General features: G+C 39.8%; 2 protein-coding genes across 5 annotated transcripts in view; one reads left to right on the top strand and one right to left on the bottom strand.

Moving 5' to 3' along the window:
• The window catches only part of LOC135496355 (RAB11-binding protein RELCH homolog), a 147932-nt gene that overhangs the window by 97093 nt on the left and 24221 nt on the right, over positions 1–26618 (bottom strand). The window lies entirely within an intron of this gene.
• The window catches only part of LOC135496357 (growth hormone secretagogue receptor type 1-like), a 131790-nt gene that overhangs the window by 92932 nt on the left and 12240 nt on the right, over positions 1–26618 (top strand). The window contains exon 1 of one of the 4 annotated variants that reach the window (XM_064785646.1): positions 25298–26124. The exons of the other annotated variants lie outside the window; for them this stretch is intronic. Within the exon in view, the coding sequence (XP_064641716.1) occupies positions 26085–26124 (40 nt within the window). The 5' untranslated portion in view covers positions 25298–26084. Of the gene's footprint in view, positions 1–25297; positions 26125–26618 lie in introns of those variants that run through there. 4 annotated transcript variants of the gene reach the window in all.

Consider the following 26618-nt stretch of genomic DNA (forward strand, 5'->3'; position numbering starts at 1 on the left):
ATGGGAAAGTTATTTTAGAAGAGATAATTAATGGATGAAGCCTCTTTTATTAGTACATAATGTCATCAAAAAGTCACAAGGAAGTTGAATTTAGAGTCAGCTCAAAGCATAAATGAAAAAAAATCCATACCTGAGTTAGCTAATTTTATAGCAAACGTATTATTAAAATGAACAGTTATTCTTTGGAATTGAATCAGACTTGTCAGTTGTCAGTAGTTACCATGGAATGAAGGAACAAATGGTGTCACAGCTTCAGGCTCCAGCAAACGCATATTGATAACTTCTGTGATGAAGCTGCAGACTTCACAAGATACTGTTTGATGTCAATCAGCAAATGGGAAAATCTATCTATCGGCACTGCGAAGACTGATTTCGGGCCTTGAACAACAGTGGCAAGTCATATATATTCATGTGATTCTCCAGACACATTACACGTGTAGAATAGAATGAAAAATTGACTGTCATTTCTGTAATCATATCAGAAACTTTTGTTGGAGAGATGTGGGATCAGCTTGGGCAGTCCCAGACATCAATTCATGAATAGGGCACAATACACTGACATGTTCACATTTCATTTGCGTGACACAATGGCAGTCGAGCAGAATTCATCTAAGAGACATTCATCAGATGGAATCTTCGGCCAGCCATAGAATAGCAGATTACATCTTGACAGCGAATTTGAGCAAGACTAACAACAGCAAGTGCATGGTATGACCGTATCAGCGCCTAACAACAAAGAGCAATTGCTCAGAAACCATGTCAGATAAAACCTCTTGTTCCCAATAGTGGAATTGAAATCAAGCTGGTTCATATTCAACCTGAGTGTTATGAAAGTGCATAGCAATGGATGGCTTCTGAAGATAAAGCAACAACTTTTATATTGAAATTGTGGACTTCTCAAGACTGTACTTCACGTCAAGACATAAACAGGGTGTGGTAACATTTTATCTAAGAATAAAAGTCAATGAATGGAAGGAGATATCGTGACGGGATTAATCAGGCAATACCAAACTGGAGACTGGAGGCCATTTTCAAACAAACTAAGCAAAAACAATTGTGGTTGATATCAGGAAATGGAATAATTTGTGAAATCATAGGAAAGTAATAATTGTTACTGCCTTCAGGAAGCAAAATAAATTGAGTAATAACAAAAACCAACATTGGGAATGATTCAGGAAGTAGAATTAATTGGAACATAGAAATGGTATAATATGAATGACTCGAGCTGCTGAAGATCACATGATTTCTCTCCAAGATCAATAGTGTTAAACTGCTGTGCTACAGAGGGGTCTGATAAGAAGGTGATCCGAAGGAGCCAAGGCAAAGAGGAAAAATAAACTGGTGTAAATGTGTTACTCAACTGTTTGCAGAGAAAATAAACTGGTGTAAATGTGTTACTCAACTGTTTGTAGAGAAAATAAACTGGTGTAAATAAATGTGTTACTCAACTGTTTGTAGAGTAAATGAACTGATGTAAATGTGTTACTCAACTGTTTGTAGAGAAAATAAACTGGTGTAAATGTGTTACTGAACTGTTAGTAGGGAAAATAAACTCTTGCAAGCAACATGAATAAAATACTTATCATAAACCATCTCGAGCAGATTTCAGTGCACATTAAAAGATGTGAGTCCATTCTAAAATGTGACGATCACAGAAGACTGATTGCTTTTTATCTACCCCCGAACTGGTTGGCTTTGTTATCAGACAACTGCAGAGGCAATAAAATAAAATTGCTCCCCAAAGTGAGGCAGTCGTCTTTGATTTCGGAGCATTTCATGACAACATCAAACAACATCAAACAAAAGATGATGGAAGATGTCTGTCAGATTTCGAAATTTACTTAATAAGGTGTCATTTCCACAGCTTTTTCATCATCGGAAGTCGAAGGCAATGACAAGTGACAGTCAAATATGGGGCAATTATCTGCTGATTTGCCAATTAGTATCTGTTTTGTGAGCAATCAGCGTTATGATATTGATCTTTGTGAGGAAGCTGGATGGCTTCTCACGAATAAATTATATTTGCAATACATTGCTGAATGGAGAGGAGATGGGTTGTCTTTGGACAGACTCGGTTCGATGCAGTATTCACAAAAGCAAATATAAAATAACATCTAAAAAATCAGTTTCCTGAAGAAAGCAGTTTGTTTGACAACTCTGATCTCAAACCCTTCGGATTGTGCCCATTTGCAGTGAATCGTTGTCTAGGAATTGGGTCAAATGAAGAAGAAACCTGGGTAAAGGTAGAAAGAAGCAGCCTCTGTCAGCTTCCTGTGCAACTTCCGATGTAGGGCAAATGCAGAAGAAGAAGAAGAGTATGTATTTTATGCTAACCAACACAGTTATTGCAAAGCAAAGATAACAAAAAAGCTTTAATCAGGTTACAGGTTATCCTTTCTTCAATAACTGCCATCTCCTATGAGATCGGTGAGTAATAGGTTTATTGAATAAAGATGAGCCGCATAAAGGTAACCTTTGTTTGACAACATAATCAGATTCATATCGTTGAGAGCTGAATGCCATTTCCTATCTGCTAATGCTTATACAAATAGCAGTCGGAAGGCGGAGAAATCTGATAGCATCATGCCCTGTTCCAAAAACTAATCCAGCGACAATGTTCCCTTCATTAGTTAAAGAGTGATGCACGGCTGCGTACTTATCATACTCACCGTCATTCTCCACAGCAGATCTAGTATTCAAAGCAGACATGTCATAGGGACTGTGGTATAAACCGGGTGCCGTAGGGAAGGAGTTTAACGTGATATAGACACATGATTCCTGGCCTGGTGTAGCGAACACAACCAATCTTGGCCAAAACATACTTACTCCTGACCGCCTTTGCAGGCCACTTTACCTCCTTATGTGAACATTGCTGTCCAAATCACAAGCATAAGATCAACATATCACCTCATTGACCAGCAGTGTCAATATCTCAATGTGAAGATTACCTCTCTGGCAAGACAGGTTTAGACCTTTATTCATCAGATACAGGGTTCTACATGTCGTCGAAACCACTACGTGTATAACCTACGACTACTCTCAAATGTTTTTTAAATGCTGCGAAAGTAGTCATATCGCGTAGAATTATGCACAGCACTAGTTTTCGTTTCCCTAGGGGTTCAAATGTTTTTCACTGGAATGGAAATTACAGTTATCTACAATTTGGCAGACAGACAAATCTATTTTCGTGTCATTCTCAAGGCAAACTTTTTTTATGGGTGTTGTTCTGGTATTTCCTAGCATAATACATTTAGATGGCATCATTAATATGTTATATGTTTGAAATGCATCCCTGGCTAATGTCATGTTTGATTTTTGACCTAGCTGGCTGCAGCGTTCTTTGCTGATGACAGAGAAATTTTGGTGGAAAAAGTACCCCTGCAAAAAAGTCCGGCACGCAGGTGTTAAAAGAGAATCATATGAAGACCAGGACGAATTAGGACATGCAACAGCATTCATCACCAAAATAGGACTTTCCATCTAAGAGCGAGAGAACGAAGAAGATGATGAATTATTAGTGGTGACATCATGAATCACTTCAATCAGACCAAGTTTAATTCCAGGCTCAACAAATCTGGCTCCCTCGTTTAATAACTTTGTATATTTTGTATCAAACCCACTCTTTCCTAATGTTTGCCCTACTTTATATTTTGCAGGTAAGCTAAAGAGCATTTTGGTCTGATTAGAAATCTGGTAAGATGTGAGTGATGTTCCCTTACTGGTTACTGGTAAGATCACACAGTGTAGTACACTAGATTCTTTCGTGGCTGACTTGATATTAAAGGGACATACTGGGCAGTGTATTTACCTGGCCAGGAGGATAATACCCTGGCTTGTCACCATGCACCGCCACTTCCTGTATCACATGAATACTGATCTCTCCCAGAATGGCCTGTAAATTTCAGGCAGGCCTACAGTTACACCTCATTCTGGTGCACTGTTCTCTGCAGTTCAGTGATTTTTCAATCATCCTGACCAGAGATGTCACGGTCCTGCTGGATGCAGTTTTTGGATGAAAAACCAACCTATGGCATGCCTGAGTTGTCCCTTTAAAACAAGAAAACAGACAAATGTGCGGAAAGTTAATTGAATCTCTTTATTTGAAGTGTTAAATTGAGCAGAAAATAAGATAAATTTACGAGGAAATAATTTATCACAAAATAAATTGGTTCAGTGGAGTGATTCAGGTTTTTAAACAGGTCTGATTCTATCAGCTTTGAAAGTGACTGTGTAGTTACAGAGGCTGCATGTGGTAGAAATGACATCAAATGCACTGGTAGTCCATGATGTTCTCATCGATTTCGCTTAACCTGCTAGTGGCAGCCACCCTCCACTGGGATGCTGACAATTTCTCAACAGTGACAACAGCTTTGTCTGTATTGCCGAGTCTGAGAAATATAATCATTCCAACGCACAACTGGGACATGAAGCGCCAGTAGGATTTACGATATCTTCATAAAGAAATGTAATAAACTTTCAACTGCCGGCTTTAAGAAGTTCTTGTGATCAGTTGGGTTTTAAAACAACATCTTCTGTGCTTTTTATCACATTTAATATGTAGATGCTGAGGAAATTGAATAAGATCTCAACTACGATTCTTATCACATTCTTACCCAAATCTTTGACCTGGGTTTATTCATTTTCTTGAATATATACACATCATCAGAGAGTACCACAATGATGGCATCAACTCGCCGTATTCATTTCAATGTGTTAAACCGCCCAATCAGTGTAATTGCGTCAAATCAAGCAGTGTTCCAAAAATAGCGAATATCAAGGCATTAGCTCGTTATTTCCGAGTGTTCATGGTGACTTACCGCATCAAGAGGTGGATATAAACCTAATGAAGTCCCATGGCATTCAATATCATTAAAGCTGCTCGTTAATTCTCTTAACAGGGGAACATTATCACAAAAAGCTTTAAGTCAGTAATACATCTAATAGAAGTGAACCATTAAAATCTGAGAACGTGGTAAGGCAACCTAACCGCTTGGGTGGAGCTGTCAATTTGCCCAAAACCTTGGCGGCTGCCTCAGTTTCCATATTTCAGTTCCACCCTGGTAAGGCAACCAATACCTCCTATTCAGTAACGATTCCCTAAACTAACCAGACCACATCCAAATTCATCGAAACTCACGGAAGCTGAAAAGATGGAATAGTTCTTTGAGAAGGTTTTCATTGTTCATTCCATCCAACTGTCTGCTCAAGCAATACCTTAGAAAAACATCAAAGGTATTAGAAAGAAAACATCAAACATGTCTGGATTAAATAAATTGGTTTTTCCGGGAGGGAGGGAGGGGTGCAAAGATGGTTTTCAAAGAGAGATGAGTGTCATGTTTGTGGCTCTCAACATGTCTGGATCTGTTTTAGACTGGTATAACAAAATGGGCGATATTACGATGAGATTTAGCCCAGTGAGAGTGGGAATTCGAGGTGGAGGCTGGGCAAACAATTCTGTACCACTTTCACTAGGCTTGTTGGCATGCTGTCGAATGTTATTCCATCAGTTCTCATATCAATGCTATGTTTACAAAAAAATATGCTCAATTACGTTGCGTCTCAATAGCAATAGCTCACTACCGTTAGCGAGTCCCATGGTAGTTAACAAGCTAGCGCCTCCAGCTATAACTCGGTCTATTACCTCACAGGGAAAGTCATCATTACCTGGGTAGTCCTTCTAACGTTATCACGTATGCAAAAACATGTACATTTCTCATTAGTAGCGCCATCAGTATCAAACATTGTTATTTTTTATACCAAATGTATTGCAAAGGCAATCACCATAAAAAATAATAGAAATTCTAAAACACCTTGTTGCAGCATTGCATTTGTAACAATGTATAAAGCACTGTGCCTCGTTTTTGTGGCAGTGGTTATAGAAGTCAAAAAGTTGTCAAAATCTCTCTTCCCTTCGAAAAACAACACTTTGATACAAACAAATTCTTTCAGTCAAAACGTAGAATTGTGAACGGATTTGATACCCTGTATCAAACAAGTGCTAGAATCTATTCTATCGTGGGATATTAAGTCAGCTAAGGTGACAATATTAAAACTCAGTCTAGACATTACCAAACAAATTGAATGAAGACGCCCAGGAATAGTAAAGTGGTAACTGCATGTTGCTTTCAATTATTTGCATAATAACAACTGCGGAATATATGATCATCTGAGTATCAGAAGTGTTTGGTCTGTAGCTGAAGGAATAGGGATGGGGTTTTATCAAACAGCACATTTTGGAGCAATCACCCAGTAGCTCAAGTACAACCATTATCAAGGCAACATTGCCAAGGTCTGACTACAAGTTTGACCACCTTGACTTGCGTTGAGAGATAGCCGATCTGGAATGAATCTGCACCTCAAACCTTCAGACCACACTAGCCACCTTGTCAGCCATTTCTTTCCCATCCCCACAAGCGACAACTTGGGAACACGCAAACCCCATCAGAACCCGTCCGATGATGTTGTCTCGGCTGGAGCCATCATCATGGATTCTGATGCTCTTTTCAATCCAGCTCATTCATATTGTGATTGTCTTTATGGTTCTCTGGCCACCACATCAACAGGGCTTCCATCTGTTCGTCTCGCTGTAGCTTTTTCACTTTCTGTCACGGTGCATGCTATCACTTTCTGCACGTGCTGAGAAAAGGAGAAATTTGTGAGTTACTGCTCCACCAAGACCTTTAAACTAATCACCAGGCTTCTATTAGAGTTGACAGAAACCTCAGTTTTTGCACAGCCAAAGAGTCCCAAGATCCATGTGAGTCACTGCTCCACCAAGAACATTATGCTAAATCACCAGACTTCTATGACAGCTGATAAAAACCTTAAGCAATATGTCAAGAAAATATCAGTTTTATTTTTGTTGGTATGCATTAAACAGGGTCAGATGCAAATGACCAGAGACTTATCACATGAGTAGTGTTATCCCTATAAAATGTAGAGCGAATACAGGAAAACCATTAAGAAATTGTGGCCGGTATGGAAGAGCAGTCCAAACATTGCAAAAGCAAAGCTTGTATTTTAGAGGAGCTTGATCAAGTTGTCATAGGTTTCATGGTGAGTGGTCAAGTGAATACCAGTATCAGGTATGCAGTCAAAAGGAATACCATGTCCACTGACCCTGTCAGTTGTTGCAAGTAGATCTCACAGATCAGAGAAGCTCAACAGTTGTCCAGAATCACCCTAGGCTGGACCAACCTCCTTCCTTTCAATCCAATGAGCTGTAGAAGGCATCAACGATGACAGTCGTCACTTTGAAACTGATCCTATTTAGAGTCTGGAACATGATATAGCCAATCTTCAGTAACTGCTCATAGCCATCTGCATATTGAATGTGTTTGTCCATTTGCTACTGGAGGTCATGATATACGTAAGCGAGAAGAAAAGAAAGCTTTGAAACAGATCGTTAGAACTGTAGAAAGCTGACGCAGCCAATTACAATAATGGCTGCAGGCTTCAACCCTCAAGTCCAACACCGTTTTTTTAAACTGACGGGATTCTAATTTTGCAGAGATAACCAGAGTGATTAGACTTCCCACTCACATATACAGCAGGAGCTTTCAGCATTTCCGAGAATTTCTTATTCTGTGCTGGTGCATTTTGAAATTAATTGGGCCCTCTAGGCAACAATACACTAGGATCCATTATAAGACTTTGGCTTCTTCAGGATTTTTCCATTGTCGTGGACATATTTTTTTTTAAGCCCTCAAACAGGTCTTAGAATCTTACAACCTTGTTCTTGATTTGGGGTTTGGGGGATCTTTTGCACAAAAAGTTGAAACTAAGCTGCAAGTACCAGACATCCCACAGCCAGTAGACAGACTCCTGGTATCATCATCCAAATGGACACAATTAATCTCCCTCTATTATTCTCAGTTCATGTTTATCAATGGCCATGATGGTGATATCTGTCTAACATCAATTGCATTATTCAGCTCCATTGCAATAGATACACGCTAATTTATACCATGCATATTTGGCAGCTGGGAGGTAAAGGGTACTGTCTAATCATTTGACCAGCATCTCTGCAATTGACAATGATGACAGATTCAGTACATAAGGCTGGAAGCAACCCAACAAGTAGGTTGATAAAGCATGAAGCCACAAATCTGAAAATGGTGAAATTTGGTGAAATGAACAACCCTGGAGACCTAACTATTCTTCACGACAAGGTCGATTTCAAAGGACCACTTTGATGTTTCCAGCAGGCATGGTCGTATTGGAAAACGATCAGTCCTTTCCTATCGCAGGTATATGGCCGAGTCATCGAAACATGATTACTTGGAATCAAATTGTTAGATTTTCTCGGGTCAGAATTGGGCAGACGACACCAATCAACCAAACAAACCTGATTCCGCATGCGTGATCTCGAGCAATCCGGGGCATGAATTGTTCTCATCATGAACGATTGGTTCTCGATAACCACCCAATGTTGCTTGAGCATGCTGAGGCATGTTCGTATTGGAATCCAATAGACACTTTCCGATAGCCTTTTGACTGGTTCATGACTGTGAGGAGCTAGAGCCCCCCCCCCCCCCCCAACAGTGTCCTACAAGCTTCAGCAGCTCCCCCCCCCCCCCCCCCCCGATGCCATTTATCTGTATTCACAACACGCGACCAAATTCAATCAATCACAAACCCGAAATGAAAGCTATGTTGGTGGCAACCTTACCTGGCATCACACCCTGCACCTTCTAACATAGAAATCCAGAGATTTTAGTTGAAATACCTTTGACTTTCCCCAATGATGATTGCGGTTCATGAAGTGATTTCAAAATATACCAAGCTTTCTGTAAGTATAATTTGATTCAATTACCCTCCACATTTGGAAGAGTGATAATTTGACTTGAAAGTTTTTATTCATTTGCTCTCCTTTGAGGTTGTGAAAATCCAAAGCTGGTGTGATGAGGGAATCTGGCGAAGTGGAGGGCTATTTTTACCACAATAACACTCAGTGACTTGTTTTGACTGGCAATAGGGAAATGTACTTTTGTGTTTTGGTGGATTTTACAATGTACCTGTTGGTCTAATTGTAGCTAACTTGGGCCCTGACTGGACCTGTGCCTTCTTGTACTGTTTCAGACTGGAGACAACCTACAGCATCTCCCAAATTTTCCTGTGGCCTTTCCATCTGTCTGAAATCCTGATAATAACTTCGGGAGTCCCAGCATCCCAAAACAGGCCCCCACTCTAGCAAGCAAGTTTTCAATTTCCTCTGGAGGAAGGCCTTAATTGTCTATCAGAAATATAATATGCAACAGAGTGGCCTCAAACTCTAAACACCATTCTACGAGGGGATTTCCTAGAACATACACAACTCTATTCTACGAAATAATATACATGTAATGATGGTGATATTATAACAGAAGAGCACCTACTATGCTAGACTGGAACCCACCCTTCACTTCTCTCATTTCCTTTCCAAAAAGGAAGCAATTATGAGCATCAACATTGGTTTTCATGATTTACTCGAAGGAGAAGCTGACAGGGTGTATTATCTTAAATAAATATGGTTGTCTAGTGTCAAGGTCAAGCTGTGAATAGATCCTGCATGGTTAGAAATTGAAATCAGAGCTTGAAAGCTCCATGTGTGTTCTGATTTTCTTTGATGTCATTGTGATGGAGTATAATCAGTCCTATTTTGGGCACTGTCACTAAATGAGAACCAGTATGTATTTTATTCGAAAAATTCCACTCGATTCCTGAAGAGATTAGACTTGAACTTTAGTTCACATTTGTCACCGATGACGTCAAGCTATTTCTTCTGAACTCGATTCGAAAAACTTTTTCAAAAAAGCTATTCCAACGTGAAAATCAGCAACAAACGCTTTTTATCAATAATACTGACATTCAGCCAGTAGAAGGGCACCTGTACAAAAGGCCAACTATACATGTATATGATGTCTAATAGACCTCTGTAGAAAAGACGCACCAAAAATAATTCGAAATTTTTAAGATAATGATTTTGAAGAAGATTCATCCGTAGCTTCTTTTCTAAACGCCTTTTAAATCTCACTCCCACTGACAACCACAATGTCAAGGAAATTTGATTTATGTTATCAATTGTACTTTTCACTCCTTTGAAGTAAACCTTTTAGGAGAAGCTTGAAATGGATGAAACTAACTTCATTAGCATTTTGCACCGAGATCCCAGTAACTCTCACGTCCAGGACTAAGAAGACATCAAGGAAATTTTAATTCCGTTTCAAGTACATCAATTCATACTTCAAGGTCTCATTAGCTTTGTGGCCTTTCTAAACTAATGCATGGTTGCAGGCGATAAGAATAGTATCAGTAATACTTTGAAGTTTTCAATCCTTTTACATGTGTCTCTTAACTGGCTTAACCGTTCTTGTATTGGGATGGAAAAGGGGTTAAATTTGTATGGGGTTTAGAGATTAAATACTGAGCAGATTGAAAGAACCGAGATGTAAAGGTAATTTGGAGTCATGCTGTAAATCGTGGTTAACCGCTTGATTCTCCCAATACTGCACAGGTTTTTACCACTGATCAGCTTTCCATGATTTCATCCATAATGGCAACCAGCTGCGGTGATCATAAAGTCATAACAATAGAATAATTTGCCGACAGAATGTCACCAGCAACATTCATTGGTAGTCAGTAGTCGTCGCCAAGAGTCACTGACGAGTCCTTGGCCTGCTTACAGCAGTATTGTTATACCCAAATCAATTTGGAATATCAACAGTCATGAATGACCAGAAACTAATTCTATCTGGTACTTGAGTTGCCTTTTCTGTTGACCGATGAATTGAGAGATGAAGATAGAATGTACAGACAGAATAATAAAACCGGAAATGGGTTATAGAGTAGGTCTGTTTACAATGATGAGCACTTGTGGTGGTTATAAAATAATGATAGAGCCATTAAGCAAGAGAAGAGGAGCTATTAGAGATATTGGAGCGTGCCGTCTAAAATTGGAAATGTATACATCGTTCTCTTCTGGTGTATACTTTCAAACAACCTGTGATGATGGGCTAGCAATCATTTCGCTTACAATGAAAAGCATATTTGCAGTGATAGGTGTTGTTCCAGTGATAGGTGAGGCTAGAAATATTGATTAGGCCAATGTGAAATATTCTATCGGGCCAATACATTACTGAATTTTTTTTGCGGGTGGTATTAAAGAGTTTATGAAAATTACTGAAAGTTGTTGCCAAATTCAAAAAAAACAAAAACAACAAAAAAAAACAACAAAAACCCACCATAGAAACATCAATGCTGCAATCTCAGGATGGATCGGTGATCAGGAATTAGAATTGCTTATGCCACTGCATTGAGACATACATTATGCTCCTAAAGATACACAACCATTCACACCAAGAGAGCTCTTCAATCAAGGTTTCAATCAAGGCATTGAAGGTCAGGCATCCACACAGTTGAGATGTAATGTGATTGTTGTCACTGTCACTGGTTCAATAACAAGCCATGATCACTGGATGTTCCTAAGCAATGTTGACAGAGCTGATTGGCCTCAGCTAGATCAATACTATCTTCGTCATGGGAAGTCGTGAGGGTTGGACAGATTTTTGAATTAATATGTCGCCAGGTCAACAAGCAACACTCGTGGAATGGACAATTGGGCAATCTTATTGGTTTCCGCTGTAACCATGTCATTGCATGCTCAAGAGAGACATCACAATTGTGTTGTAACGAACCAGCCGTGTTTTTGTACACAGTCTTCGCCTTGTTCCAGTTAAACTTATTTCTACTCCAACGCAGATAAAAAAGATTCGAACTGTTTCAATTGTGAGCAATCATGTTTATCGGCAAAGCAATACACCATTTGTTAAACTGACAACGCGCTTATTGGATTCCGATAGAAAGTTGTCTTAGGGTGCTTTGACATCACAGGAACCTCTTGGTAAAGCGATTTGGTAAGCTGAGTGGTGCTTACTATTATCAGGTGAACTCCGAAAGCAATTTGGAGCAATCGTGTTTTGCCAGTTCTGTCATGCAGCAGTTAAATGGACATTTGGGATGGCTTATCAGTTTCCAATATCATCATCATACTGAAGCGTGATAGAACCATCGCAGGAATATTGAGAATCTGTTGAGGTTAGGTCCGTGCTTCATGGCTTGTGACAAACAAGACAAACACAGAAGAAGCTTAATTCAAACTGTACAACAACCACGCTCATTATACAGCGATGAAGGGTCAGTATCGTGTTCCACCCCTAACCCACACTAATAAGTGAAACGCTCTGGAGCTTAGGAGGAGTACATGTAAGATGATGCGCTATCTCTTTCAAACCTATTTTCTTAGGATTGATGTCATCCTTTATACACAAGTACAAGGTGATTTATAGTTGTTGCTTACTACTGACGCAAACCTGGCGAGCACCTTCTTCAAGTGAGTTTCAATAGGCACATTTGTGCCCTCACGTCGACTATCTATCTGTTTAGCACAGACATTATCTCCCACATTAGGTCAGCAATACAAGCAACCACTCATGTCGAGGGATGACCAAAAGACCATAATCAAGCATGAGCCCGGTGCATTGAACCCACAAATGTGTCATCAGTTTCATCCAGTCATAGAAGGACCACGACATGAAGCCAGTGCATTGAACCCACAAATGGGTCATCAGTTTAATAGTGGTAACATCTCTTAGTGCCATCAAAGCTCTTGGCAAATGTTAGCGTGCCAACTTAGCAATCCTCGCAAGCCACAAAGTGAAAGGCAGTGAAATCCAGTCACAAATGGAAGACATGTTGGTGTGCTATCCAGTATCTGTATTAGTCTGGGTGACCTGACCTATGATACAAACAAAATAAGTCATAGTGATAATCCTATTGCCTCCCCGAGAAATGTTAGCATGCCAATAAACGTCATCTTACATGTAGGAGTCTACGCAACGTAAAATCTAGTTATGTACGTAAGATAAGTCGCTGTGCTTTTATCTCCAGTCATCACAGCAACCTGTCATGGAGAAAGTGAGAAAAAGTCTTGGATAGGCTAATCAAATCATGCCCCATATCTTGGTCAGAATCAGACAGGCTGTAATCCACCAGTCCTTTGATGATACAGGGATGAGCCATGAGCATATTGCACGTTGCAGCCACAACTGTGTCAGCATGGCCACAAAAAGTTACCAATCTAAGCATCACGTGATGATAAATCACATGTAATGCAGAGAAGAATTGGACATTCTTGACTTGCACCGAAACCAATAGCTGCATTTCATTGATAATCTCCCCTTGATCAAAATCAAGTTGTCATTCTGGATGCAGCAATAAACTTTCGAGGCATAGATTGCAAGATAAATGTGAGTTACTATGAATGATTATTCTGGCCAACGATCATGGCCAGAGCATAATTTTAGATTCTGTTCATCCTAGTCTTCCATCAAAATAACTGTTATTTTTGCCATCGTTGATATATTTTGAAATTTACATTCGTTAGCCCTTTGACAACTGAAGTCGCATTTCTGCAACAATTCTATTTTTCCTTTTACTACCAAAACCTCTAACTCTGGCTTACCCTGAGAACTTTTTTAAGAGAATGGATTCATTTTGACTGGACCCCTACTATTCATCGTTCATGCGCCAATTTGTCAATGCTATTTAAAACTACATTAGAAACCCGCACCACGATGTTGGGGAGACCTAAAACCCATTAAGATCTAATATTATAGAGTGCTTTTACCACACACGGCTTTGTGAAATTTGTTAGGTTACAGAAAGTTTGATACCTCTCATAATCTATCACCAACTTGCTGAGGAACTTTTTTCAGTACATCGCTGTTGATTAACATTTCATTCTCTTGGCACATTTTAAAGGGAGACTACAATGTATTGGAAGGAGATATGAGGTCTGATGTGAAGATATGAAGGCAAAATCAATGATATTTTTATTTTGTGAATACTTGGAGAAACAATAACTTAATATATATCATCAATTGGGCTATTTACAGCTGTCAAATTGATGCTAAAGTACAACATTCTTTGTCCCATTGGTAGATCGTGAACACCAGTCAGTTACAATTTGTGACTATACATAGTGAGTGAGGAGAAGCCATACTTGTTACAGCTAAATTATCTAGAAACATGACATTCTTGAGTGCAATTTTCCTATCACAGCTTGCAGCTAACTGAGGCGATTGTCCAATCTATGTAGGAAAAGATTAGCCATGGCTGACCTATTGGCTGTGAAAGAAAAAATATGGACTCCGGCGAGTCAGATGACGAGGGACACAGCAGGTTTGATGAGCTACGCGTCAAGAAAAACTTGTGATAAGGGGCTGAACTTATTGTGGATGATAAACCTGGATTGATAAACCTGTTCTCCCCAAGTTCCATATAAAAACAGATGCTCCTTAATTACATGTATTAGATGTATGTAAGCACTGCTTGGGATGCTATGATCAACTGAGTGGGGTTTGTAATAGAATGTCTGAAGGTAGACATTGCTGCTAACAGCAGGTCCTCAGGTATAGGCCTGAGGAATTCTGCTTCTAATTAGATGCTGCTAGCACCAATTGTCAGGTCAAATTTACTCATGAGACATGATGCTGATACCAAACCAAATCAGGGGATGCTATCACTGACACGCATCTAACGAGAAGATGGGTAATTGAGATTGTCAATACCCAACATCATATTAACAAGTGTAGATTAGACACTCCTTAATCTATACCCGATACTGATATCAGCTGGATTCTCTATGTCAACACCCATGAAATACATCAATATTGAGGACTGGGGTAAAGAGGCCAAATCAAGACAACTTCAGGGTCAATTAGATACTTTGCTTTGAAAGTTCTCATCCACCAAAGATTTTACGGAAATGCTTGGGTGGAAATTGAAACAGCTGATCTTATCAAGCGCTCTATCAGTCACCAATATCATCCAATGATACACCTACTCACATCCCAAGTCGTGAAGTAGCAAATATCTGACCCTCAAGGCCAATTGGAATCGTATGAACACAAGTTTATATCTTATTTCCCAATTGTATGGACATTGATCAACATGCTTTGTAGGTTAACTTAACCTGATGGCTTGTAGCCCTATTTCCTGTCCTTTGGTCAGTTGAGGATATGACAATTACAGTGACAGACAACTACAGTTCATTACAGCCAGAATAATGAGGACATTCTATCATCAACATTGGATTTGTTACCACTCTTTTAAAAGATCCCAATCAGTCTTTGGTGTGCATATCCTGACGTTACAATCTATCATGCCCCTAATGGGCGAACCGATCATCAATCATCCTGTTACGCTAGTTGAAAGCATAGTATGTTGCTTTGAACTGATAGTTTCCCCTGGTACTTCCGCCTCTCAGTCCGTTCAGGACATGTTAATCTATGGTAGAGACAGAGACGGATGGGGAAGAAGCAGATTACTGCCAGAGAGGCCATACTTTCCAAGCAAGGGCAGTGCGGAGACATCCAGATCACAATCCCAGATGGGTCTTGGGTTAAATATATTCAAACTGCATTTTGATTTTCCTGACCCACTATTTAATATGAACAGCGTCCCCCTTGACACAGAACCGTTGATACTTTATGTACCAATGTCTGGCTCTAGAAAACTGGATTGCTTTGGACAATCACCAAATTGGGATTCATCAATGACATAGTATCTTTATGGTGATTGCAGCTTAATCTTTATGGATTGGGTTTTGCAACTAATTGTTGATCAGCTAGATATTATGGTGGGTCCTCCATATGACTTATCACTTGAACATGAGCCTGTAACATGCTAACATTAGAGTGGCGTCCCTTGTGAGACTTTAAAAGCATTACATACGGACGCATCAGACCTGAAGACCCTTAAGTTGGATTAACGGGCTTACACAGTGATTTCCTTCATGTCGAGAATAACAAAAATAGAAGGCAATCAAGAAGAAAGCAATAAAGTCATGACTTTTTTCATGCTCCTCAGATATGCCAATGCAAGAGCTTCTGAAATGTTATAACATACATACAACCAGCTACTATCAACTGAGGTTGATGAAGGTGAATGGCAATTGACAACCAATTACCTCTCCACCAATATTGACCATTCCCCCTGACCACCTTATCCAAACTGGCTACAGGACAGGGGATAAGCTAACAGGTGGGACCACAGAGGTAATTCCTATAGATATTGCCGACCTCAACTTAGTCAATAGCCTCAGACACCCAATTAGCTCAACACAAATATTGAACGATCCGACCGACAGGTGATACCTCTCCTGTGAATCTCAAATGAAATAGTCCTGTCCTCAGATAATGGCTTCATTGATGTTATGAAGACCATCTCTATTGACATCGCTTGTAGAAACAGTGACGGAAATCAAACACAGTGTGGGGTCACATTGGCATTATTGTTCCGATAGGACTTATTTATTTACAATGGCAGCAATGATAAGTAGTTTGCATGACTTCATGTTTATACCCATCCTAAGGTTCAGCAAGCTGAGAAGCTGCAGTAGTGTTGTGGTTCAGATATCTGACTAGCGGTCAAGAGGCCCCAGGTTTGATAAGGACAGTGGGAATCAGGATGTCACTGTCATAAGGTTCAGATAGAAGATGTGCTCTACTGGACATCAATATTCCTATCGTGTACGGACAACCATCAAACTCGTAGTCAATCACTAAACCAGCCCTCCTACATATGCTACTTGGCGTGATATCTGGTAAGATCGGCTGTCATCAGTTGAAGGACTGTCATGTTGTCATGCAGTTTGATTGATGATGTGCATAACTGGATGTCAATATTCCAATAGAGTGTGGTCAATCTTTTCCAATTGACATTTTGCTTATGGCAACTCTCAACTATTTTGGACTGAAAACTAACTATCACTTTTACCTCACATTCAACTAATATTTCTCGATGATCCCTTTTCTTATGAACCAATTTATTTGTTTGACTTCATGTTTGCATCCAACAAGCGACCACATCAGATAGCAGTGTTGGATGTCTGCATTAGATTGCCGTCTGATGTGTCCAATATGAGGGACATTTCTAATTGGAATTTGACAGTTGATGGTAAAAACAATTTGATGCTGTCTGTCATTCGAAGAGCTTAATTTTCGTGAAGCTCTGATTTTGCATTTTTTGACCTGGGTGATGGATGTGACCAAACACTGACAGATGCCAAGCTTCTCTAAAACTCAGCATTGTTTGAAGATCGCTGGCCTCCATGACATAGCCGTACTAAAACATGAATCTTTCATGACCACATGAATAATTCTACCAGGATAAAGAACCACCGGGTCAATTTTCCATCTCGGTGAACCACAGGTCGCATACTTTAAAATTAACCAACTTGATTATTCCGTCTGAACCATTCGAGCCATGGACTTGTCTCTTGGCAGCTGCCAGGTGGTCGCAGATTACCATTTTCAATGTTTTATTGCAACAAAATATTGCCAATTTCATATTGGGATATTTTTACCAGACATCGTCCTTTCTCCATGAAGGGAAAGCACAGCTGCTGACAAGGAGAAAGAAATGTCTGAACTGTGGATATATTTTGTGTTCTCTTTGACGGACACCACTAACCAGAGGCAAGTGCATGTCTTGCTTTGATGGGAGCCTTTCCTTTGATCTCCACAATTTTAAAGGACGACAGGGTGGTCACAATAGTTTGCATGATAAACTGTTGACTTGTTCTGCTGCAAAATTGAGACCAATTTGTGGCAGTATCCAAAAAGTAGATGCACCCACAGTACCCCTGTCTTTATTAAACCAATCACTCAAGTCAATACATTAAATTGACATGTTCCAAGGCCGGATCAATTTTCACAGAAAACTGTCAGAAAAACTCTTCCGGACCCAAATCCCATACACATTTATCATGTTGAGATGTTATTTTCTTTTGACGGATAGCCAAATGTACTACACACTTTGATCTCACCGCATATCCATTTCCATCAGTGCAATAATCGCATGATCACCGCCGTGATACCCCGCGTAAGCTTCGTGTTGAAACAGCAGATTGTATTGAGACAGATGTCGTCATGATGACATTGCATCTCGATAAATGTCATCTAAATGTCATCATCATCGTTGACAAATCACTCAGGTGAACCGCAAGGCCAGCCTCACTGATGACAAACAGGATTTTGATATGCGATTTTCTGTTGGACTCACCTATAAGGCGGAATGCTTCCTGACACAAAAAGTTGGATTAATTTTGGGTTAACTCAACACTTTGTCAAGAGGTCATAGGGCATAATTTACACTGGGGTTATTGTTAGTGTCAGTGTTAACTGGCTTTGAGTTTACCAAATGATTTCACCTCAACCATTGTAGTAGCCAGCAATATTGATACAGATTTGACGCAATCTTTTTTGAGTTCAGCCTCACTGATTAGAGATAACATCGCTGCGGCGTTCTGATACTCTGGTACGAAAAAAAACCTAGCATACCCTACACCGCCTATTAATTGAATTCCTTAAACTCGTTACTCAAAATAACGCAATAAAAGCAGCACTTTGAAATTACAATGCAGAAGAAGCTTACTGATTTAGGTGAAATCAATTTGTTAGTGTTTTATTCGGTTCCGTAAGGCAAGGATAAAGTGAAGGCTTTGTGTTAGGCTATTGTGTACATGTATGGCTGCACTTGACATTTACAGATCTGCAAGTGTGGGAGTGGAATTGAATTAGGTCCCACTTCTAATGCTAATGTTGTTAACTTCCTTCAAAAGTACAAAATCAGTGCCAAGGTGAGCCGAGGTGAAATATGGTGGGCCTGACAAAAGGTCGCTACCTTATCTAATTACCTCACAGGCAGTTGACAAACTGACAAGCCGACTGCCGACTGATGAATTACCAATCTCCTATGTGGGGCGGGGATCTGATCGAGACAGTACATCAGGGAGGCGGCTAACGCTTCAATGACGCTGAATTTCCTGTGACAAACTAAATGTCAAAGTCATGGAGAAAGTGTCTCTGATGTTGAGACATCAACATGGTTGGGTATTTCTGGTGCATAGGTATACACATTGCAATAGGTTTAAAAAAGAGAATGGTCTATGTTCATAGCACTCTTAAAGCCTGGTGTGTCAAGATGATATCCTTGTGGGGGCTGGCAAACATGTTTGTATTCAAGCAACAATACAATAGGCAACCATCAGATACCACAATGTTTATTAGCAACTTTAGAGACCAAATGTTGTTTTATTGGTTTTGGTTTTCAGCTTGGAGAGACACATAGATCACCATGTTTGTGACTGGACTTCTAATGAGAAAGAGGCAGGCTCCAGGAACTCTTAAAGATATGTTCCTTCTTGTCCATTTGGTTGTCTACATGTTTAATGTACCAAGTTTCTAGACGCTGTAAGCGATCCTCAGCCTGGCTGCCTGTGGTCCCTTTGTACTAAGTGACAGCGCCCCAATCTCAGGGAAAGTGTTCACAACAGGCCAGGAAGCTTACATGAAACTGAAGGACTGAATGCAGATACTCGTTAGTTTTACTGAAAGCTTTTAGGAAAGACCAGAGTTGAAGAGTTGAGTCAGATTACAACCTCTATCTGTGTTGTTATCAGAACAAAACCCAAACTCGAACAAATCTGGTGATTTTTTACCCTTAATCTCTGAACTTTCACATGTATTTGGCCGACCTATAGGTCTTCTGCGTACAAGTTAATGTGTCCACTTCCTGTACCACAACTGTTGCCTCTCTGCCAAAAGCATTTTTACCGCTCGCCCTGATTACAAATTATTTCACATCAGACGCGGCTAATTAACCGTAAGGATGCTAATGACAGCTATCATCACAAACATACGCTAAATGCATTAAAACTCATCTCTGATGTTGGCTAATTGGAATATCTGTAGATTAATGGCCCTTTGATCGGTGAGCAGACACTGATACAGACTCAATGCTATGATTGATCAATTAGTTCATACCCTGAAGGTATGCAAAAAGAGGAAAAATGGAGAGACAGATGAGTGCCTATTTCCCACGGTGAAGTGCACCTCTGAGTCTACTTTCCTATCAAAAATACTTTTCCGCTACATTTATTTGCGCTGATGATAATTATTCTTGAAATTAGCAAAAAATAAAACACATGTAAAAAATTCAGTATACAGGCAAAATGTTCTTATATATAATTTATATAAGTCTAATTCATATAAAAAAATTTTTATAATTTTTATATAAAATTTATGTTCTCGTAATTTTATATTAATTTGTATAAAATTTACATAAATTTATTTATATAAAATTTATATAAATTTTATATAATTTTGTTTATATGAATGAGACTTATATAAATTTTATATAAGAAAATATATAATTTATATAAGTATGAAGACTTTTATATGTTGCCTCATGATGCTGTGGTAATTACTGCCTCAGAGCCCTTCTTTAAAATAGCCAATTTGATTCATGCCGATTTACATTAGGGGCAAGTCGATTAGCAAAAGACCAAACCATCATACGTAAATGCAGCCAGTACCGCCTAGCGAGATGCTGGCAGCCAATTGTCACATGCAGCCTAATTAAATTAGTAGCACTACTAAAATCAGCGTGGCCAGCAGTTAAGGAAAGGCCCCTCAGCGACCTCATCTACTCTCCTGAGGATGCACCGGAGGCATTGGAAAGAAGGGTATAGAACGAAAATTCCGGAATCAACTCCATGAACTCATCAAACTATTTTAAAGCTATTACTGAAGTTAACTGACATAGTAGCAAGGAATTGAAATGACAACAGACACGAAATAGTCAGAGTGAATCTGCTTTTTCTCCTTGGTTCGTGGAGTTAATTTGGTTAAGCTTTGAGCAAGGTTGTTAATCGCAGGCTAAATGCGATTACAATGAAATATTTTCTTGAAATTATGGAGAAGTATCCCTTCAGGCACTGAAAGCGAGGCCAGAGCCCATGCGTTAAGTCTCATAATGCGATCAAGGAGTTCCTGCCATGAAAGTCGTGAACAAAAGAGATGAAATACTACCGAGATTTGGACAGCTGCCGGAATTTTGGTTGTTGGTCTGCTTTAGATTTTTGGATACAAGTCATGCCACGATGGTGCAAGTGACCGAAAAAAGTTGAATTCGGTGCTACTACGTGGTGTCCTCAAAACTGTTAGATTCATGAATGAAAAAGTTTTCCCGCATTGATTTTTACTGGGCCATTCAAAACTTTCAATTTCTATTTTAGGCGTGTTGGCTATACATGTAGGTGAAAAACCTCTACGTGGTGCATATTCGCAAAAACCATTAAACACTTTCAAACCTTTATTTCCAAGAGTGTTGTAAGATTATGATAGCTCTGCCTATGTCGATTCACAACCGCAGCGACACAGAAACTATAGCCTGCCATGGGGATATGAAAGGTAAAAGCATTGCATGGATAATAAGGAGCATTACTAAGAGGATGGCGGTGACCACAGCTCTTTTACATGTTTTATGCAATGCAATTATCCTGAATACTCCCACCAGGCCAGCGACTGCATATGGTCGGCTTCAGCTTGCGGACATTCATCCATTATGGCTGGATGGGTCGTAAGAACAAGGCATGTATCTAGGGAGACAGAATGGCTTGAATAGTAGTTTCTAGAGAAAGTTAACACAGAAGAGTTGAGGGAACAATCCCAGACCACAGTCTATTTTCTGTTTAAAGCCTCATAACTGGCTGACCTTTAGAAACCACCCCATGTCCTGACCAGGACCAAATGTCTGATCTTAAGCTATCCATATACCCTCCCATGACCATCATGGCAAAACCATCTTATACGGATTGTTACTCAAGCTCCGACCAAGGCCAGCCTGATCATTCACTGACATCCTAATTACATACCAGAGATTATATCTTCAACCTGACAACTAATCCAGCCAACCAATCTCCCTCCCTCTCTCGCTGTCATCAGGATAGACCACGTATAAAACTCATAACTCATAAAGCTGGCTCTGCCCACAGCAAGATACTGATGTATCTCGACACGAGCCTCTTATAGGTAACCACCTTCCCTCCCTAGGGGGGTCATTAACAAAATACATCTAATACTGCCCCTGACAGAGGTCCAGTTTCATCACTGGCAAGACTACTTGCGCCATGACCACAAGCCACACCCTCAGCTTTCTGTCTCCCTCTCCAGACCATCATCAACGAAACCCATCCAATGCTCTCCGTAATCCCACCCTTCAAAGACCACATCTTATGCCAGGAGATTCACCCATCAACATTCTGCACAACACCGAACCATAACTTTTCCCGTAATGCCATGAGTTTCCATGACTTCGTGATGTTATCTTTTTCTCATTGCATTGTTCTTAATGACGAAAATGCTTTATTCACAGACGTGTCTCTGAGGTATTTTTGTACAACTTCTATTTCCCCAAAGGAAGAACAGTCAATTTCCGTCATCAGTGATACAGCTATTGTGTCAAAACTGAGTATTTTTCTATATTTTCTTTGTCTTGCTTTGTCCATCTATTATTCCATTGAGACAACATTTTGTCAGACAACGTGAGCTCAAATTCTCTCCAATAATTGTTATTCTCTTCCATTAAGATACTGAGTATCATATTGGCTAGCATGAGTTGACAGAGATTTGACTTCTCCAGAAAAAAAAAACTTTTGATACTTTCGGTCTTATCTTTTATGTCACTAATACTGTGTGTGACTCCTGTCACTGTCCTTTTTTTGGCTGCAGGGCAAAAACTACTCGACTGATGTCCACAATGCAATTCCCTGCATAACAAGCTGCAACCTGTATCTGACTGTTTTCTGCTCGCAGGATCATATGGTGTTCTTCTTCCGTTTGAGTTTTTCTGACATCCAAATGGCCCCGGCAGCTGATGTCGCCCACAGTTAATGTATCTTTATGGAAATTGGAAACATTGTATTTGAGTGCAGATACATGTACACCATAGTGATAATAATAAGTCACAGCCCTTATAGTTCTCCAGAGTTACATTTTCTGACATGTAACTTTTTGTAATGTAATCGACAAAGTCAAAGATGAATCAACAAGTTGGAAATGTAGGGTGTCTCCATCTTTTAGAACCCCTAGAAACTTGGCAGCGTTCGCCAACAACTCGACTAGTGGGTTATAATCAATGAATACACTTGACTTCCTTCCCACAATGAAAAGGCTGGGGGCCATTGTGCTCACCTGTATTTAGGTAACGACTTAATTGTTAATGAATGTTTCTTGAGATATGACCGAGGAAGACTCTGAGGTACTAATAGTATCTGTATCCTAATCATAGGGCACTTCATCTGTCCATGTGGAAGTCCGCTGCCTGGCTCCAACAATAATAACAAGACATTTGCTAACCTGGATAGGATATCCAGTTGTCAAAGATATAAATGGTCGTATCTCTGGAATGGATGGGGCAAATTGCATGGGGTTTTCTGTATTGTATGAATAATTTTTTTTTTTTTTTTTTTTTTTTTTTTTATTCAAAATTGTATACTGTTATACGAAATAAACATTAATAATAATAATAATTGTTGGGTGCAGTATTGATATCCTCTTACAGCAGGAAATAACAAAATACCTAGAATATGGACCTTCCAGATGTAAGAAGATCGTGATCAACCTTACCTTTCGGATAATGTACAACAAATATGAACTTAATTGTCATTGCAGTCAAGAAACATGCCATAGTTAGGCCGCCAAACAGCAAATTCAAGGCATTTGACCTGTATGACCTTGAAAAGTAGGTCAAATCAAAAACATGTTTTCAGTTTTGGCCCCCTGGTGGCCAAGTCAAATCAGACCGGACCAAAATTCAGTGTCAAAGGTCATCTGACCAAGGGGGTCATGTATACAAAGTTGTTGAGTCCATAGCCCTAGCGGTTAAGAAACGTGCCACTGTTTTTGAAATACGATACGACGGACGACGACGACTACGATGGACACTGCGCTATTGTATAGACTCACCGTACCGGTGAGCCAACAAGTGGCACGAACAAAGTGCTGCCGTCTGTGAAATCAGTCACACAACTGATTCAAGGCATTTTGATACTGCTCTTTGTATCAATGGATTCAGGATTCAGTGCGTTTCCAGGACAACCACAGCAAGCACTTGACATTTCATCGAGCTACCTAAGGGTGAGCTTGTGGGTAATGTTGAATGGGATTGTCAAATCCACCATATATTCATAGCAAAGGCTGGATGTTTTCAACAATTACAATGTTTACACATCTATCAACAATATGTCAATATGATAGAACACCTACCTTGATATTGATAGAACACTTACCTTGATGGAACACTTACCTTGATAGAACACCTACTTTGATAGAACACCTACATGCACCTTCAAATTAGATCTTCACTGTACACTGTACAAGTGTAAGTACTTACCTGAAAATAGAAAAATTAAGAAATAAGTTTATATTTTCATACAGAAATGAACTTAAAAGCATAATTGATGGGTTGTAGACAGGCTCTGACCATGCTCCTTGCAGGTATGGAGAGCATGGAAAGGGTCCCAAACAAAACAAGAAGGATTGACTTTTTGATCGTTCTGTTGTTAACGTGCGGAAGAAAACTGAGTTGCATCCATTTTTTCACAATCGAATGGAATATTTGCATCTGGCTTTTTTCATGTCATCATCCGCCTGTGATGTTTTTGCTAAAGCCGAATTAGCCCTTGCTGTCTTTCTCGAACTGGCCTACAAGGAGCGACTGCCCATCAATGAAAATGTGCTCAGCTTTTACAAAACAACCTCAGGTTTGTGCAGATTGTGACAGCAGTTTTGTCGATTGCTCTGAGCATTGCTCCCAGTGAACACCAGATTGAAACACCATGATGCTTCAGTGTCAGATTCACATCACAGATGGCATGACTACAAAGTTTTGCACTAATGACGTTGTGCTGTTAGATCTGATTTTGTATGGCCTTTGTTTCAAATGATTAGAGAATCCCCACAGTTAGTCCCAAATGACTGGGCGATGAATTACTGAGACTCTTATGAAGAGCACATCTAACATGTCTTAATTAGAATAGCACAGTCCCGACTAACGATCCAACAGTTAATGTAATCAATATAAATGCTAACTGGTTTGTAATACAGACAGTAATGGTGAGTTGCAGTGGTGTTTGCATAACACTCTAAAAGGGAGATGATCATGAATTTGCTGCTAACGAGGATAAATCTGCATGTTTTCGCCGCATTGATGCTCAGAAACTTCCTCATTTGGAATTTGTCCAAGGATCTGAGTTTACAACTGCCGGCATTGGATATCCATGTACCAGATACATGTAGTGTCATCGTCACTTATGTTATTCAAATGTTGCTAGAACACCACCAACATATGGTACATCCAAACTGAACCAAATAAATTACCATTTTCAGCATTATTTACCGAGAGACACAACCATACCCAACACACAGTACAATGCCCAATCGACGCACCTACATTTCCAAATATGAGTGGAATGCTTAAATTGAGCGTGCGGACTGCCACTCGAAATTTCATTCTAAAGTGATGGGACTGCAATGTTCTTTAATAGAGAAAACATTACAAGGGCACTAGATCCTTGGTCTTCTAAAGTCAAAGGAAGGGAATTCACATATCACACGGGCTTCTCACCTCACCTGGAAAGGACCTGGATTCTATATAGCATTCTTAATTTTCAGTGAGGTCATGTTATTATGACCAAGATGACTGGCCAGACCAAGCTGGCCACCTAATACTGACATCGACTTTATTTGCCCCTCTCTCACACAACGACATATAGTATTGTTTTCATGTCAAATCTCAACGGACTATCAACGATACCAGCCAGAACAATGTGTTCCTACTTGACACAGCATTTGACCAGATTTACGTGATTCTAAACGTCGTCAGTTTCTAATCACACCTGACATCATCATCGATACTTCTCATCATATCAAAACCACCAACGACGGTCGATATTATTCGGCGACCGGTGCCGCCTAGTGACGGGAAACCACGGCAGCCAATTGTAACGCAAGACGCAACATCAGCAGAGCGGAGCTTGGGCGACAACGTCGACGAGAAACGTTCTCTCACAGCTGGTATCGTCATGGTGATGAACTGCAATAAATCTGACATTATGGTATCGATGAAATACTCTTAAGATCAGTGACTGGATTATCGTATTTTATTCAGTAATATCACTAACTGTTCACGTTTATAAGATGTTTCTTGCAAGACTCCCATTTGAGACTCGATTGCGAGGTAGGTCAATCTTAATTGGTTTCACGTTAATTCCCAATAGGGTAATTCCTACTAGCATAGACAAGCACATTTCATTAATTCTTGAGGACAAGGTATAAAATCTCAGGTGAGGGTTACAGGGTTAGGGTAAGATTTAGACCAAGTGTTTAAATGACTGCCGTAAGAATAGCCAGTTGTTTGTAAGTAAAATGCAATAGAGCCATAAAAATAACTACATTTAGATCAAGATGGGGGAATATTGACTCCGTTTCACATAATAGCCTCTCTTGAGCCAGACACAGGTCTGTTACCTCAGAGAATATACAGAGAGCATCAGGTACTCTGCTATCATTGTCACTTACTAGTCATTGTTTGATTGCAATTAGCTGTCTGAGTGTCTATGTATCAATGGGCTACTTGTGAGGTATCATAGTTTACAGTCAATGAAAACTCGAGGTGTAAATCACCCTCTTGTCAGAAGAACTGAACATCTTTGTCACCATCCTGGGGCAGTA

This window comes from Lineus longissimus, chromosome 11 (assembly GCF_910592395.1).
Source record: "Lineus longissimus chromosome 11, tnLinLong1.2, whole genome shotgun sequence".
Classification (NCBI taxonomy): domain Eukaryota; kingdom Metazoa; phylum Nemertea; class Pilidiophora; order Heteronemertea; family Lineidae; genus Lineus; species Lineus longissimus.